Raw genomic sequence first — 19,387 nt, forward strand, 5'->3', positions numbered from 1 at the left:
GCCATTGGGCTGAATATTTTCTATGATCCTTGATTTATGTCACATATTATCTATTCTGAGAAGCTTCAGAATTACTTATATACATTAGCAACACTTTACTCTTTTATGAATGGTGCAAAGAGTATATTATGATCATTATGCTAAATTACAGCATGGGTTTATGAGAAATCGCTCCTGTCAAACCAATCTAATCAGTTTTTATGAAGAGGTAAGCTATAGGCTGGACCACGGTGAGTCATTGGACGTGGTATATCTCGATTTTTCCAAAGCGTTTGATACCGTGCCGCACAAGAGGTTGGTACACAAAATGAGAATGCTTGGTCTGGGGGAAAATGTGTGTAAATGGGTTAGTAACTGGCTTAGTGATAGAAAGCAGAGGGTGGTTATAAATGGTATAGTCTCTAACTGGGTCGCTGTGACCAGTGGGGTTCCACAGGGGTCGGTATTGGGACCTGTTCTCTTCAACATATTCATTAATGATCTGGTAGAAGGTTTACACAGTAAAATATCGATATTTGCAGATGATACAAAACTATGTAAAGCAGTTAATACAAGAGAAGATAGTATTCTGCTACAGATGGATCTGGATAAGTTGGAAACTTGGGCTGAAAGGTGGCAGATGAGGTTTAACAATGATAAATGTAAGATTATACACATGGGAAGAAGGAATCAATATCACCATTACACACTGAACGGGAAACCACTGGGTAAATCTGACAGGGAGAAGGACTTGGGGATCCTAGTTAATGATAAACTTACCTGGAGCAGCCAGTGCCAGGCAGCAGCTGCCAAGGCAAACAGGATCATGGGGTGCATTAAAAGAGGTCTGGATACACATGATGAGAGCATTATACTGCCTCTGTACAAATCCCTAGTTAGACCGCACATGGAGTACTGTGTCCAGTTTTGGGCACCGGTGCTCAGGAAGGATATAATGGAACTAGAGAGAGTACAAAGGAGGGCAACAAAATTAATAAAGGGGATGGGAGAACTACAATACCCAGATAGATTAGCGAAATTAGGATTATTTAGTCTAGAAAAAAGACGACTGAGGGGCGATCTAATAACCATGTATAAGTATATAAGGGGACAATACAAATATCTCGCTGAGGATCTGTTTATACCAAGGAAGGTGACGGGCACAAGGGGGCATTCTTTGCGTCTGGAGGAGAGAAGGTTTTTCCACCAACATAGAAGAGGATTCTTTACTGTTAGGGCAGTGAGAATCTGGAATTGCTTGCCTGAGGAGATGGTGATGGCGAACTCAGTCGAGGGGTTCAAGAGAGGCCTGAATGTCTTCCTGGAGCAGAACAATATTGTATCATACAATTAGGTTCTGTAGAAGGACGTAGATCTGGGGATTTATTATGATGGAATATAGGCTGAACTGGATGGACAAATGTCTTTTTTCGGCCTTACTAACTATGTTACTATGTTACTATGTTACTTTTTGTGCCAGTTGTTTCTGTTTTTCTTTTTTCTTCCACCTATTTCTACTATACTTCCCGTCATGTTTACTTCCTTCTCCCCATGTTGAACTGCCTCTGCCTGTAGTTCCCACACCCACCTAAACGGCTTTATATAATGCTGGAGTGGTGGACCTTGGCAATTCCACAGACTGGCAGTGCAATATCCTGGCATTCAGGCATCCTACAGAGTGCCAGACGCTGGACAAGACTACTGGACTAACCACTGCATTGAACAAATGGGTGAAAAACTCTGTCGGTTTTAAACAAGCTGTTCCACGATTATTGCATTGGAACTTCAGATACACATAGAGCTAAATTGAAAAAAAAATGTTTAAACCAACTTCATTAATAATCTGAAATACAAAAATGAAATTGCAATAATAAGAAAGAAAAGTTGTGGAATTCTGAAAATCTCAGGATCAGTAAGCATGATAATTGTCATGCTCCTGTCTTCGAACCTGTGTTTTGTGGTCGGTTTCTCTGTCCGCAGAGCCACAGCAGACCCATCTCTTCTCCGGGTGTTTAGGTTCTGTAATTCTGGCTGCAGTGTGTTTAGCATGACACAGGTGTTTTCATTGTCTGATCTATCACCTCTTGGGTGCGGCTTTATATTCTGTCCCCCTGCTGGAATTTCCTGCTGGTGATAGTTTCTTGTGGATGTTCAGCCATTCTGCTATAGCTCAGCATACATTCCACTTTGTCGGTAATTTACACTCTGCGCTGCCCTCCGGCTATTTAGGAAGTATGTGAAGCACTCAACACCCTTTTAGACAGTTTAGGTTTGAACTGCCATCTTCTATTCTGTTGTTATGGCTGTCTCTGCTCACGCAGTAATCTTTAGAGACTGCTGGTCAAGATCTCTAGTCTGTACGGGAACCAGCAGGGTCAGTTGCAGTTTTTATTTACCTAAAAAAAATGAAAGCAAAATGTCAAAACATCTCGATTTACTCAGTATCAAGTATAAACGCCACACTGCTATCAATAAATTTATTCATGGTTGTCTGAAGAATTTTCTGCCATGCTGAATCTACTTGGGCATAGAAATCATCAATATCCGCTTCTGGCAACTCTCTTTGCAATTGCCGACCAATGGCGTCCCAGATGTGTTCAATGTTGGACAAGTTTGGAGCCACTGAGGGCCATGGTAGCACATTTCGGCCAGGCTGGCTGCTTACAGTAGTATGAGGAACCTGTACACTGGTGTGGTCATGATGAAAAACAGCTCATGGGCACTTTGCACATTCATTCGTGCTGACCTCTTGGTGTTGTTCATGTTGTCTCCAGACCAGTCTCTGGCTTTCAATGCATCCAAGACTCATTGCTGAAGAGAATAGATCTCCATTGCCGGCTTGCTGTAAACCATGATAGCCTTCGAGAGCAGTGGCATGACATCAGTTGAACACCTGTAGCTGGACATCTGGCTCATAGTCTAATGTGGTGGAAATGCCTTCAAATGCTTTGTGTACACACATTTTGACACCTTAAGCTTGGTATGTGATGTCCAATTTCACTTTAGGTACAGAATGGGTCACTACTTGCTATTCTTCGAATATGATGAGAAGACGTAGGCAACAGGCATGCCTCCCTGTAATCTGATCAGTGTCTCTGACCTCCTGTTCATCTTATCGGAAGCCATGAATGCGCATTTACAGCCCTCACCGAGGATCTACAGTAACTGCAGCTTGGAAGCTTGGATAAGCCCGCAGTGCAGTCTGGATAAGTTGTTCACTGTGGTGATTATAATGAATTCAATATGAAAGTGTGTGTATATACAAAGGATTTTTCTTATATAAATACTACGAAGAAGATATTTTTCTGTGACGTATGATGGACTATAGGCAGTTGAAAGGAATGACTGCTATACGGCTTTAATAAGGCGTGAGGCGTTTGTTATATTGAGCCAGTGTTTTTTACTTGAGAACACATAGGCAATGCCACGAGGGAGTCCATCCTGAGGGAACGCCTCACCGGTCCTACTTCCGGGATTAATGTGTGTGGTGGCATATTATGTGGTAGCCGGACCCTCTTCATTCCAGTTACACTAGCATCTCGGCATTACATTGATTTGGTCGTGGAACCAGTGATATGACTATATTTTTTAAATGTCCCAGAAGACATTTTTGTCTCATCGACCAGATCTGATCTTGAGTATTTGCATGCTCTAGTGTAATCAGCATGGCAGGACGGTCCTCAGACAACCATTGGAATCCTCATTGATATCATGTGTGTGGTGCTCATACTTGATACTGAATAAGTTGATATATTTTTAAAATTCTATTTCCACTTTTTCATCATTTGCATATCCTTACTATGTCTATTGATCTTATAATTTCCATGATTACAAGTCTTTTTCTTATTGGTGTTGCAATTCTGCTGTTAGATTATGTGCCGTACATTAGTTTACTTACAAATAAACTAATGTACAATATAATCTTGTGCAAATTGAAATAATGTAACAGTGCTGCATAAAATCAATGTGAGACAGGAGGGCCAATAGTGGGGCATCCATCTTTTACATATTTAAGTACACAGACTAATCAATTTCTCGCAGCCTTGCCTGTCATTTCTTTTCCCTAATGTCTTTGGCTCAGCTGTTATATCCATGTGAAGCTCTTAATTTAGCTTCTCTGAGCCTGGAGCCTCTTACCAGTGTTGACTGGGTTAAATAAGGCTATATCCAGAGGATACTTTAACTCTTAAATGTCATTTGCTTGTTAGAAAAAGACTAGCTTTACAGAGACCTATTAAGGTCTTTTTTAGGATCTACTGTATTTTAGACATACATGACATTTTTAGCAAATTAAATAATGTACATTGAGGCAAACTGACAAAATATGTTGGATATAAAAAGTTTACACACCCCTATTAAAATGGCATTTTACTGTCATGTAAAAAATCATACCAAGAAGTATAATCTCAGAATGTTTTCACTTTTAAAGTCACCCATAATCTGTAGAAATCCATTAAGAAACAAAATAAAATAATTTTGAATGGGAAAATAAATATAAGACTAAAATAAAGTGGTTGCATAATTATTAACACTGTCTTAATATTGGGGATATGGTTGTGTTCAGAATTAGCCAATCACATTTAAACCCATGATAATTAGTAGTCAGTACATAGCTGCCATCATTTACCGTGATTTTGAATAACTTGTTATAAAGTTTAGCTGATCTAATAGGATTTTGCCGTCATTTTCTTAGTTGTCTTTTCCAACAAAGGCCATGGGCCGTAAACAGCTTACAACACAGCAAAGGGATCTCATTGTTGAAAGTTATCTGCTAAGGGAAAGATACAAAAAAATGTTAAGGTATTAGATAAAACATGGAACACTGTGAAGATAGTCATGAGGAGGTGGCTTAAATTTGGAACAACTGTGACATTACCTAGAACTAGAAGTATCTTAAAAATTGATAAAAAGACAAGAAGACAATTGGTCCAGGAGGGTGCCAAGAGTCCTACTGCAACACTAAAGGACCTGCAGGAATTTCTGGCAACTACTGGTTGTGTACTGCTCATGACAACAATCTCCCATATTCTTCAAATATCTGACCTGTGGGTAGCAAGACAGATGTATTGTAATACAAAGAAAAATAGCCAAGCCCAGCTATGCTTTGCCAAAACCTACATTAAGTCTGCCAAAGCATGTGGGACCACCTGTTGTGGTCTGACGAAACCAAGATTGAGCTTTTTAGCCATAGTTCCAAAAGGATTTTTTAATGCAAAGTCAATATTGGGCATCAACTAAAGAACACAATTCCCACAGTGAAGCATGGAGAAGGCAGTAATATGCTTTGGGGCTGTTTTTGGTAACTGGAACTGTGGCTTTAGTCAAGGTTGAGTGAATTATTGAAAGTTCTAAATATTAATCTGTGGGTTGAACTGAAGAGGACTGTACAGAGGAGATGTCCATGCAATCTGACAGACTTGGAGCTCTACTGCAAGAAAGAGTGAGCAAAGATTGCCAATTCTAGATGTGCCATGTTGATAGACTCCTACCAAAAAATATTGAATTCTGTCATAAATTCAAAGGATACTTCAACAAAGTATTAGTTTAGGGGTGTGCATCGTTATGCAATCATATTATCTTAGTTGTTTCTTTTTCTTTTTCCACTTGAAAACATTTCATCTTATTTTTCAATTGACACTAAACGTAGTAAAAAGTTTGCTTTGATTTTTTTACATGACACAACCCTGGCATTTTAACAGGGATGTATACATAACCATTGTAGCATCTTGGCAATATTTTAAGTGAATTGAGAATTTTATGCTACCTATGCTCCGAGCAGGACATCTTACCTTGCATCTGTGCAGAGCCAATGTGAGGTCCAATTAATAGGTTTTAACATTCAATCTGCATGCATGAGAAGGATCTGAGTTTTTATAGTTAAAATGTTGTGTCAGGGACAGGTTGACCTTTTACACCCTTGTTTTATCTCTTTTGGAACATTCTAAAATCAATAGAAGTCATAGATAACCATGGGGAATTCACATGCGGCCTACATTAGGATCTCTATGATCTCTAGTTTAACATATTTTATTCTCCCTAGATAGTACCTTCACCGATCATAAGTGCCAATGGACCAGATGATAAGCTGTTCAGGAGCCAAAGTGCAGAGATGGAGCTCAGTACAGAACGAGAACGTGTCAAGAAGATGTTGTCAGAAGGGTAAATACATACCAGACATATTTTTACTGAGATATATACTGTATGAAAGAGGAAAAGTGTTCTCTCTAAGGGCATGTGCACACCCCAGTTTTTTTTTTCCTCATATATTTTTACAGCATTTTATTGGGTCATTTTCTAAATGTTTTTCAACATTTTTTACCACTGTCAGTTTTTTTAGTGTTTTCCAGGATTTTTGGTGCCATCTTTTTTACTAGCGTTTTCCGGATGTTGTCTTTAACTCAGCAATAAAGAAACTGCTAGCTGTTCTTTGAGCAAAAATGCTCAAAAAGACTCCTGGTTGTCTTTAATGCCTCCAATTGACTTTGGATTGCACTCGGACCAATTTTAAGCTATGGGGCAGCTCCCACCAGCCAACTTTTTGTCTGTGTGTATATATATATATATATATATATATATATATATAGACAAAAATATATATATACTGTATATATATATACAGTACAGAGACCAAAAGTTTGGACACACCTTCTCATTTAAAGATTTTTCTGTATTTTCATGACTATGAAAATTGTACATTCACACTGAAGGCATCAAGACTATGAAATAACACATGTGGAACTATATACGTAACAAAAAATGTGAAACAACTGAAAATATGTCTTATATTCTAGGTTCTTCAAAGTAGCCACCTTTTGCTTTGATGACTGCTTTGCACACTCTTGGCATTCTCTTGATGAGCTTCAAGAGGTGCTTCACAGATGTGGCCTGTCAGGTTTAATAAGTGGGATTTCTTGCCTTATAAATTGGGTTGGGACCATCAGTTGTGTTGTGCAGAAGTCTGGTGGATATACAGCTGATCGTCCTGCTGAATAGACTGTTAGCTGCTTTTTTCTTGCTATAAGGCTGCCGTCACACTAGCAGTATTTGGTCAGTATTTTACATCAGTATTTGGAAGCCAAAACCAGGAGTGGAACAATTAGAGGAAAAGTATAATAGAAACATATGCACCACTTCTGTATTTATCACCCACTCCTGGTTTTGGCTACAAATACTGATGTAAAATACTGACCAAATACTGAATGTGTGACGGCAGCCTAATACAAATTCTAAGTAAAGAAAAATGAGTGGCCTTCATTACTTTAAGAAATGAAGTTCAGTCAGTCCGAAAAATTGGGAAAACTTTGAAAGTGTCCCCAAGTGCAGTGGCAAAAACCATCAAGCGCTACAAAGAAACTGGATCACATGAGGACCACCCCAGGAAAGGAAGACCAAGAGTCACCTCTGCTTCTGAAGATAAGTTTATCAGAGATTTAGTTTTCCTCACCTCAGCTGAATGATTTACATCTCATAGCCAGTATAAGTACATGTGGGGATTTCCTAGCAACCAGGCAACCCCCACATGTACTTATGCTGGCTAGTAGCTGTAAATCATTCAGCTGCGACGATGAAAACTAAATCTCCGAGTACTAAAAAATACTCGGAGGACACCCGAGTGTGCTTGAGAAATCTTGAGTAATGAGTATATTCGCTCATCACTAGTTAGCTTGCTCACTCATCCAACAAATCTTTGCCTATACTTGGGACATTAAGCTATTTTGAATGGTGGAAAAATGGAGATAATAGCCTTATCTCCCCCAAAAACTAAGGATTGTACATGTAATTCAACATGGCTGGCTCTGGAACCTCCTGACTGTTCCCCAACATTACATTACATTTACATAAAAGGCAAATAGAGTAGCCTGAGATAACTTAGGCTACGTTCACACTAGCGTTATGCTAGTGTGCGTCGGGTTAGCGTCGGGCGACGCAGCGGCGACGCACGCGTCATGCGTCCCTATATTTAACATGGGGGACGCATGCGTTTTTGTTTGTTGCGTTGTGCGACGCATGCGTCTTTTTTGCCGCAAGCATCGGACCAAGAAAACGCAACAAGTTGCATTTTTCTTGCGTCCGATTTTCGGCAAAAAACGACGCATGCGTCGCAAAACGCAGCGTTTTTGCATGCGTTTTGCCGCGTTTTTGCGTGCGTTGTGCGTTGCGTCGCCGACGCAGCGGCGCACAACGCTAGTGTGAACGTAGCCTTAGACTTTGGCTTCATGCAGCTGCCAAGCTTCTGATAGCAGCAAGTCAGCATCATAATCTGCATCAAGGTAATCATGTGTATTCGAGCCTGAATGTGGATTTTACTCTTTGAATTGCAATATGTGACAACCCACAGCAGATACGGAAGATATCTAAATAGCGAATGCTGCAGATATAAAAATCCTCAGCACGGCCTCAAGTTATTGTGGATTTTTTACACATCTATTACTTGGATGATATTTTATTTATTTTCAGGTTTTCATTGTGGAATCTGTTTTAAAAAATCCACTTACCTGCAGCTAATCTGCCATATGGCAACTTGACATAGCAAAGTATTTGAGACCCCATAGCGGGAAATTAAAATATGAAATAAAGATATATTGCAGATGTGGGCCGTTCCTCCAGGTAATCGTCCTACCGTTACTCACAGGTACTGTATATGAAGAAAGCACATATATGTTATAAAAAGACTCCTTGTAATGTACATACAGTGTATACATTGACAGACTCCTTACATTTTGCATCAGGATAAACCTTTAGTATACTGCTGAAATTATTAAGTTTAGATTTACAGTGACACACATAATATAAAATTACTGAAAATGTGTTAGTATAACCCAGATTTAAGGCTTAGTTCCCTCTCCATCTGCCACAAGCCAATTAAAATACCCAGTAATTACAAGAGACTCAGGGACACTCCATCTTTAGAAGCTCTGCACATTTTCCTCAGAATATTAACTCTTTGTAAACTTTACAGCAGAGTCTAATGGTATAGCATCCAAGAATGAAATGACTCCAGAGAGCTTACGTGTAACCTCATACCTCCTGGCTTGCAGTGCTGGAGCTTTTCATTACTGTGGGAAAGATTAGCGTGCAGACACATCCGTAAATCACTTTCCTTTATGGAAAAGATTAGAAGGCCTAATCATTTTCTATTTCACTTTCCAGTGGGTTATATTTGGTTATTGCCTACTGTACTTTACTATCCTTTCATATAAAAATGAAAAGTATTCTCCATTACTTTACAAGTGCCTAACTTTATATTGTTATACAGTCATGGCCAAAAGTCTTGGCACCCTTGAAATTGTTCCAGAAAATGAAGTATTTCTCCCAGAAAATTATTGCAATTACACGTTTGGTTCTACAAATGTTTATTTCCTTTATGTGTATTGGAACAACACAATAATTACAGAGAGAAAATGGCAAATTGGACGTAATTTCACACAAATCCCCAAAATGGGCCAGACAGAATTGTTGGCACCCTCAATTTAAGGCCGGAGTCACACTAGAGTAATACAGACTAGTGCTATGCTACAAAAAAATTGCATACCACTCTGACCAATGTTAATCTATGGGCAGCTCCCATCACACATTTTACGGCTGAGACTCACCAATGAAAGTCTATGGGTGCGTGAAAAACTCGCACACCACACGGACCATCAGTGTGACTTGCGAGAAAAGCCGGCAATTCAGTGCAGTGTAATGTAAAATCACACTGACAGGTTAAAATAGAATCAATAAAATAAATGTATACACATAGTATAGGTACGGTATATATGTTATTGATATATATTTCATAGAGAGTTAGGTAGTAGAATAGAAGATAATTCAATTATTCCCATAGTCCTAATTAATTGCGGCTGAAGTCACTTCAACAGTACAACAAATACATATTCAGATATGGAATACCATATAAGAAAGGAAGTGAAAAAGGAATGATATTAAAAATCGTGTGTTTATTTATAAATGATTAAAATAAAAATCAGCTTTACATGAAGACACAAAGGGGAGGGGGGTTTTGAAACCACCAGACTAAGGAGGGAGATAGCACAGCACAAATCCACCAGGCCAATAGAGTATAATTAACCAGATTGTATTTATACCATAAAGAGATGGAAGTTATGGTGATATAAAATAAGAAAAAAAACAATCACACAAAGGCCCAACAATTATGTATATGCACATGCAGAGGATAAGTCTAAAAAATCCCATTCATTTGTTCTTCCCAATAGGGGAGGTAAGTATGGAGTATATGCCCAGCAATACAACATCCAGTTGTTAATGAACTGGTAAGTGAAACCACTGCATACGCCAAAAAAAGGGGGTGCCAGAGAAAGGGAAGAGATTCCGTATAATGGGTTAATTACCTGCGGTGCAGATGTAAATCTAAGAGTGCCGTGCGCTGTATGTGGAGTGCCAATGCTACTCTCCCGCGCCCGATAATTGAATTGTCAGGTTTCGTAAAGTCATTGCAGAACCCGACAGGATATGAGACATGGTTTACATACAGTAAACCATTGCATATCCATATCCGTTAGATTTATATGTGTCCCTCTTCTATATGTTTCTTCGCCAGAGAGGGAAAGCCAGTGACTGCGGGCAGATGTTAATAGCCTATAAAGGGACCATGGTTTTTGGCCCCCTCTGGCTAAAAACATCTGTCCCCAGCACTTATCCTCTCTCTTCCCATTGCCCTGTAGCTGTGGCATATGGGGTAATAAGGGGTAATGTCACCTTGCTATTGGAGAGGTGTTAATAAGACACCTGTCCATTATTAATCCAATAGTATGAATGGACCGATGAAACGGAACGATTTTTTATACGTAGTGTGTGACTCCAGCCTAATATTTAGCTGCACACCCTTAGGAAAAAATAACTGCAATCAATCGCTTCCGTGAACCTTACCATCAACAAACGTCTTACACATCTCAAGTGGAATGTTGGACCAGTCTTCCTTTTGCAAACTGCTCCAGGTCTCTCATATTTCAAGTCGCCTTCTCCCAACAACAATTTTAAGATCTCTCCACAGATGTTCAATGTGATTTAGATCTGGACACATTGCTGGCCACTTCAAGAAACACCCAGAAATGGATGGAAACAAAGCGCTGGAGAGTTCTGAAGTATGTTTGGGGTCATTGTCCTGCTAGAAGACCCATAATCTAGGATGCAAACCCAGCTTTCTGACACCTGGCACTTCATTGCGACCCAAAATCCTTTGGTAGTCTTCAAATTTTATGAAGCCTTGCACACAGTCAAGGCATTCAGTGTGCTGTTCCAATACACACAAAGAAAATAAACATGTGTAATTGCAATAATGTTCCTGGAGAAATACTTAATTTTCTGGAGCAATTTCAAGGGTTCCAACATTTTCGGCCATAACTGTATTTCAATCACACAGTTAGTTATAGTGTTTGTCAATATTAATAACTAGATGGTGGTCCGATTCTAACGCATCGGGTATTCTAGAATATGCATGTCCACGTAGTATATTGCCCGTCCACGTAGTATATTGCCCGTCCACGTAGTATATTGCCCAGCCACGTAGTATGTAGTATATTGCCCAGCCACGTAGTATATTGCCCAGTCACGTAGTATATTGCCCAGTCACGTAGTATATTACACAGCCCACGTAGTATATAGCACAGCCCATGTAGTATATAGCACAGCCCACGTAGTATATAGCACAGCCCACGTAGTATATTGCCAAGCCACGTTGCACAGCCCACGTAGTATATTGCACAGCCCATGTAGTATATTGCCCAGCCCACGTAGTATATAGCAATGTGGGCATCATATCCCTGTTAAAAAAAGAATTAACATAAAAAATAGTTGTATACTCACCTTACAGAGCCCCCGGATTCAAGCGAAGCAGTTACCGACGCTCCTCCCGCACTCCAGTCTCAAGAGTGCATTGCGGTCTCGCGAGATGATGACGTAGCAGTCTCGCGAGACCGCTGCGTCATCATCTCGCAAGATCGCAGCATGGACCGGTTACCGGAGGGTTGCGAGCGGGAAAGGCCTGTTGTGGATCCGATGGGCTGACGGACGGTGAATATATAACGATTTTTTATTTTTTAATTATTTTTAACATTAGATCTTTTTACTATTCATGCCGCATAGGCAGCATCAATAGTAAAACGTTGGTCAGACAGGGTTAATAACAGCGTTAACCTAGTGTGTTACACCGCGGCTTAACGCGGTCCATTAGTGCTGCCATTAACCCTGTGAGCGCTGACTGGAGGGGAGTATGGAGGGGGCACTGACTGCGGGGAAGAAGGAGCGGCCATGTTGCCGCCGGACTGTGCCTGTCGCTGATTGGTCGTGGCTGTTTTGCCGTAACCAATCAGCGACTTGGATTTCCATGACAGACAGAGGCCGCGACCAATGAATATCCGTGACAGACAGAAGGATAGAGGGAAGTGACCCATAGACAATTATATAGTAGATATATAGACAGAATGAAAATTGTTTGTCACTATCTGTTGATCAATTATGTTGGCACTCTGATACTGTTTGAGTAATATGGCTGGAATTATCCTAGTGGTTCTAAACTGGTCAATTTCAATGGCAAATACAACAAGTAAATAAACGCTATTTCATTATTCTATGGCATTGCCTTCTTGGCAAATTTTGTAAAATCTGGGAAAGTGCCTTAAAATAGAAAATGCAAAAATGCCAAGACAATGACCTCTCCTTACTTGTCCTGTATTAGATATAATAGCATCTGGACTAGAGCAGCATATCAGTACCCTGTGGTCTGTATGGCTATTTTCACTTTGCGTTTTAGGCATGTGTTATAACTTATAATCTATTGTAAAAGAGCACATTTGTCGGATGTATTATTTTTCACTGATGCAACACAGTGTATGTGTTAAAGAAACGCAGCCTCAGTGACCTGCATTAAACTCAATGACATCACCGCTAGTCACTGAGGCTGCGCTCTCAGCAGCTCATTCATCAGTGGTTCTCAGCTTGGACGGCCGCATCTTGGCACCGTCCAGGTTGAAAACTGTTCATCCCCCAGAAATGGATTACGTCGTGGGACAGAACGACGGACAGGTGAGGGATATTGTTGTTTTTTATTTTTGTTTTATTACAGGAGACGAGAGATTCAGTGGAATTAGGCATTAGGTGAGTATAACTGTGTTTGTTATTTTTAAATAAAAATGGAAAAGTATGTTTTGTTTTATTTCAAATAAAGAACTTTATTTTGGCTTTGTCTTTATTTACAATACAACTATAGGATTAGTAATGGATAGGTGTTTTATAGACGCCTCTCCATTATTAATTCGTGACCTTGATATCACCGGACACTACAAAGGTGACATCAACCCCACAAATATGAACCCCACTTTCCACCGCTACAGGGCAAGTGGGAAGAGCCAGGCAAAACGCCTGAATTGGCGCATCTAATAGATGTGCCTTTTCTGGGCAGCTGCGGGCTGCTATTTTTAGGATGGGGGTTCAATATCCATGGCCCCTTACCAGCCTGAGAGTACCAGCCCCCAGTTGTCTGCTTTAGCATGGCTGGTTGTCAAAAATGGGGAGACCCCATGCCATTATTTTTAAACAATTATTTATTTAAATAATTTAAAAAATCAGAATGGGGACCACTCTATTCTTGATAACCAGCCTTGCTGACGCTAACAGCTGAGGGTTGCAGCCCCCAGCCGTGAGTTTTGCCTGGTTGGTTATCAAAAATACAGGGGAACCCACCCCTGTTTTTTTTTTTAAATTATTTATTTACAGCGCCGGCTGATTAATACTCCCATCAGCCACTGCTGATCTCACTGTTATTAGCAGCAGCAAGCGTCGGCTGATGGGAGCAGTAGTCCCATCAGCCGACACCAGTGACCGGAGGTAAACTTTATATCTCCGATCACAGATGTGCGCTCCCGCTGTCTTTTGATAACATGGAAACTGCGGCCGTTTGACTGACGGTAATTATTTTACCGCCGATCAGAAAAGGTGCTTGCTGCGCGATCATGCACATGACAGCGTGGCAAACATTGGATGTTCGGTCCCCTCATTCAAGTGAATGGGGATTGGGTTTGGGTCCGGGTACCCGAACCTGAACTTTTTGTAACTGTTCCGCCAAACCTGCTTGATCCGAACATCCAGGTGTTCGCCCATCTCTAGTCCTGGGTTCAAATCCCACCAAGGACAACATCTGCAAGGAGTTTATACGGTCTTCATGTGTTTATGTACGTTTTTGCTGGTCTCCTCCCACACTCTAAAAATGTACTGATAGGGAACTGAAATTGTGAGCCCCAATGGGGACAGTGATGACAATATCTGTAAAGCCCTGTGGACTATGATGGCACTGTATAAATAAGCATAATAAATAATGCAATCACTGCAATCAAACGATTCCTGTAACTGTCAATGAGTCTTCTGCACCTCTCGACAGTTATTTTGTCCCACTCCTCAAGAGCAAACTGCTACATTTGTCTCGTGTTTGAAGGTTGCCTTTTCCATACGGCATGTTTAAGCTCTTTCCAAAAATGCTCAATAGGATTTAGGTAAGGGCTCATTGAAGGCCACTTCAGAATAGTCCAAGGTTTTCCTCTTAGCCTTTCTTGGGTGTTTTTAGCTGTGTGTTTTGGGTCATTATCCTGTTGCATGACCCATGACCTGCGACTGAGACTAAGCTTTCTGACACTGGTCAGCACATTTCCTTCTAGAATCCCTTGATAGTCTTGAGATTTCATTGTACCTTGCACAGATTCTAGACACCCTGTACCAGATGCAGCAAAGCAGCCCCAGAACATAACAGAGCCTCCTCCATGTTTCACAGTAGGGACAGTGTGCTTTTCTTGATATGCTTCTTTTTTCCGTCTGTGAACATAAAGCTGATGTCCCTTGCCAAAAAGTTCCATTTTTGTCTTATCTGTCCATAGGACATTCTCCCAGAAGCATTGTGGCTTGTCAACATGAAGTTGGGCAAATTCCTGTCTGTTTTTTAATGATTTTTTTCACCAATGGTGTCCACCCTGGTCATCTACCATGAAGTCCACTTTGCCCCAGACAACGACGGATGGTGCGATCTGACACTGATGTTCCTTGAGCTTGAAGTTCACCTTTAATCTGTTTTGAAGTTTTTCTGGGCTCCTTTGTTACCATTCGTATTACCCGACTCTTTGATTTGTCATACATTTTCCTACTTCAGCCATGTCCAGGGAGGATGGCTATAGTCCCATGGATCTTAAATTTCTGAATAACATGTGCAACTGTAGTCACAGGAACATCAAGCTGCTTGGAGATGTTGTTATAACTTTTACCTGTTTGTCTATAATTTTCTTTCTAATCTCCTGAAACAACTCTTTCTTTTGCTTCCTCTGGTCCATGTTGTGTGTGATACACAACATGTCACCAAACAGCATAGTGAATATCTGTAGCCCTATATACAGGCCCAGTCACGGATTCCAAGATTGTAGACAATGTGATGCTAGATAGTGATGCCATGATTTAACATGTCCTTTTTGTCACATTATTTTCAGGGGTACCATCATTTCTGTCCAGGCCTATTTCATGAGTTTTATTTTTTTTAAATTCAGTGGAAGCATGGTTCAAAAGCAGTGTCTGACTTTCATTTGTTCATTTTCATAGATTTTTTATTTATTATTAATTTTGTCAGATTCAAGTTATTTCTATGACCATTGTGGCTTTTTTGCTGTCATTAAATGAGGGGTACCAACAATTTTGACCACCTGTGTAGACCAGAGGAAATCACTTTCAAAGCTTTAGCACCATATCAACTGAATATTGTGTTTAGGATCCATTAGAATGGCCACTATATGCATAATAATGACAGGTTGTTGTGGTTCTCACACTGACTTGCAGTGTATTCCCTATAGCATATCAACCTGCAAGTTGTAATATTTGAGGAACCTTAAGAAAAGGTTTGCTGGTTGAAGAAAGTCTGTTTTACAACACATAATGGTGGAAGTATTTGATAACTCTTGACACTTCTACCTTGAAATTCTTGACTGCAATATATGGCAATAGAAAGTGAGAATGCCTTTAATGAATATGTTACACTTTCATACATACAACATGACTTGTATCTCTTCACCAGATCAGTATGCGAGGTGCAATGGGAAGCTGAGTTTTTCAGTCTTCAGGACAACAACAATAAGTTGGTTGCTGCTTTGAGGGAAGCAAATGCCAATGTGGAGAAGTGGAAGAAGCAGCTGGCTGGATATCAAGAGGAGGCAGAAAGATTACGGCAAAGGGTATGGGTAGCAATCATTTATGGAACATTGTATAAGTTATGCTACAAATATGTATTAAATTACTCATCTTCACTTTAAGTACCTTCATGAAACTAGGCCTCTTTCACACTTCCGTCTTTCAGCTCCCGTCACAATCCGTCGATTTTTGAGAATGCAGGATCCTGCATTTTCCCATAGACTTGTATTAGCGATGGATTGTGACGGATGAAAAAATGGTCCGTCGGGCAGAGAAAATGTTCAGAGGAACATTTTTTCTGCACGTCGGAAAATTAGTCAGCTACGCATCCTGCGTTGCTCGTCACTGGCTACAATGGAAGCCTATGGACCCAGGATGCGTCGCTGACTGTGAAAAGCAGGAATCCAGCGACGGGTCCCACCTTTTCAAACTGAGCATGCTTGGAAGAATTTCCCGTCAAGGAAATTCTCTCTCGCTCGCTCTCTTTCTCTTGCAGCATCAATAGTAACAAGATATAATGTGAAAAATAATTAAAAAAATAAAAAATTGCAATATTCTCACCTACCGACGTCCCGCGCAGCGTCACCGGTGCTCCCGGCAGCTAGCGTTCCTAGTAATGCATTGCGAAATCTCGCGGTCTCGCGTAGGAATGCTAGCTGCCGGGAGCATCGGTGCGCGGGACTCCTGTAGGTGAGAATATTGCAATTTTTTTTAACCTGGTTTGTGTTGTGTATGCGTTTTTGCAGCGGAAAACTGCTGCGAAGACGCATACACAACAGGTGCACATAGCCTCGATAGGTCCGTTAGAAAGACGGGCCCAGTGTACACGTTCTCCACAATCTGCACAGGATCCGTCATTTCAATGTCTTGACGGATCCTGTGCAGATTTGGAAGACGGAAGTGTGAAAGAAGCCTAAGACCATGGTTTATGTGTAGGTGTTGTAAAATACAGCCTGCAATTTGACAAGTGTTCATATGTCAGTCAAAATTACAACACAAATAGCGGGCTAACTCAGACAGCAAAACACTTTGCGGACCAAGGTAGGACAGCAGTGTAGCTTTCATATTTCCAATGTCAGGGTTTTTTTTTTTATTCCTGCCTGAGTGAATGCACACAGTTTGTCCCCCATGCTGTACTTACTTAACACAAGTAGACATAAAATGTTCTTTTTGTACCAAAGAAATGTACTGAGATTTGATTTGTTTAAGACATGAAACTTCCATACTGTGAAAATCAGAAATCGCTCTCATGACTCAATATCATTCTGATATTAACGGCTTCAAGTTTGGAGTTTGCTAAGTACAAGTTTAAAACAAGAGCTAGACAGACAACAAGGGTGGACAAAGTAATGGTGCAACCTATGCTTCAGGGTTCACTCACACTGGTGTCTAAAGGTACCGTCACACTGAACGATATCGCAAGCGATCCGTGACGTTGCAGCATCCTGGCTAGCGATATCGTTCAGTTTGACACGCAGCAGCGGTCAGGATCCTGCTGTGATGTCGTTGGTCGCTGCTGAAAGTCCAGAACTTTATTTCGTCGCTGGACTTCCTGCAGACATTGCTGAATCGGCGTGTGTGACGTCGATTCAGCGATGTCTTCACTGGTAACCAGGGTAAACATCGGGTTACTAAGCGCAGGGCCGCGCTTAGTAACCCGATTTTTACCCTGGTTACCAGCGTAAGCGTAAAAAAAAACAAACACTACATACTTACCTTCTGCTGTCTGTCCCCGGCGCTGTGCTTCTCTGCTCTGGCTGTGAGCGTCGGCCAGCCGGAAAGCACAGCGGTGACGTCACCGCTCTGCTTTCCGGCCGCTGTGCTCACAGTCAGTGCAGAGAAGCACAGCGCCGGGGACAGACACCGGAATGTAAGTATGTAGTGTTTGTTTTTTTTACGTTTACGCTGGTAACCAGGGTAAACATCGGGTTACTAAGCGCGGCCCTGCGCTTAGTAACCCGATGTTTACCCTGGTTACCAGGGGACTTCGGGATCGTTGGTCGCTGGAGAGCTGTCTGTGTGACAGGTCTCCAGCGACCAAACAGCGACGCTGCAGCGATCGACATCGTTGTCGTATCACTGCAGCGTCGTTTCAGTGTGACGGTACCCTAACATGGCCAAGTGATATCCAATGTTTTATCAGATAGCATTCGGCTCAGTGTTATACTGTGGGGCAGTGCAGATCTGTGATTGTTTTCTCATGCTGAGTAGTATTTTATCTTCCTCGCTCCTGCGCTGCCATTTTCTCATGCAAGAGAATCAGATCACACTCAGATGACACTTGGCTCAAACTCTGTCATTGTCATTGGCCCAATTCTTTCGCATGAGAGGATATACTCCAGTGTGAATGTACCCTTAGTCACAGATGCAAAGAGGGGCCCATGTACTGTTGTTGCACAGGGGACCAAGTACAGTCTGTGTCCACCACTGAGACAGAGGTTGGATAATGAACACACACAGACACGTGTGTACAGGGTGGGCCATTTATATGGGTACACCTAAATAAAATGGGATTGGTTGGTGATATCAACTTCCTGTTTGTGGCACATTAGTATATGGGAGGAGGAAAACTTTTCAAGATGGGTGGTGACCATGGCGGCCATTTTGAAGTTGGCCATTTTGGATCCAACTTTATTTTTTCCAATGGGCAGAGGGTCATGTGCCACATCAAATTTAGTGAGAATTTCACAAGAAAAACAATGGTGTGCTTGGTTTTAACATAACTTTATTCTTTCATGAGTTATTTACAAGTTATGACCACTTATAAAATGTGTTCAAAATGCTGCCCATTGTGTTGGATTGTCAATGCAAGCCTTTTTTCCCACTCTTGATACACTGATAGCAACACTGCAGAAGATATGCTAGTCTAAAGGGGTCAGATTCCTTGTAGGAATGCTCGGACTTGACACCCATAATGTGGTGGTGCACCATCTTGCTGGAAAAACTCAGGGAACGTGCCATCTTCAGTGCGTAAAGAGGGCAACACATCATCATGTAGCAATTTCAGATATTCAGTGGCATTGAGGTTTCCATTGATGAATGGCCCCACTATCTTTGCACCCCATATACCACACCATACCATCAAATATGGGTGTCAGGTCCGAGCATTCCTACATGAACAGTTTCCTCGAAAGTGGATTGGTCGTCATGGGCCAAGATCTCCCGATCTGACCCCCTTAGACTTTTAGGGGTCATCTGAAGGCAATTGCCTATGCTGAGAAGATATGTGATGTGC

At 41.2% G+C, this 19,387-nt stretch overlaps 1 protein-coding gene across 2 annotated transcripts in view; it reads left to right on the plus strand.

The window, feature by feature from the left end:
- The window catches only part of HOMER3 (homer scaffold protein 3), a 221,667-nt gene that overhangs the window by 169,024 nt on the left and 33,256 nt on the right, over positions 1–19,387 (plus strand). For both annotated transcript variants that reach the window (XM_069767718.1, XM_069767717.1), the window contains 2 exons: positions 6,020–6,138; positions 16,040–16,196. In XM_069767718.1, coding sequence (XP_069623819.1) covers positions 6,020–6,138; positions 16,040–16,196 — 276 coding nt within the window. The remainder of the gene's footprint in view (positions 1–6,019; positions 6,139–16,039; positions 16,197–19,387) is intronic.

The sequence above is a fragment of the Ranitomeya imitator genome, chromosome 1, assembly GCF_032444005.1.
Source record: "Ranitomeya imitator isolate aRanImi1 chromosome 1, aRanImi1.pri, whole genome shotgun sequence".
Classification (NCBI taxonomy): Eukaryota; Metazoa; Chordata; class Amphibia; order Anura; family Dendrobatidae; genus Ranitomeya; species Ranitomeya imitator.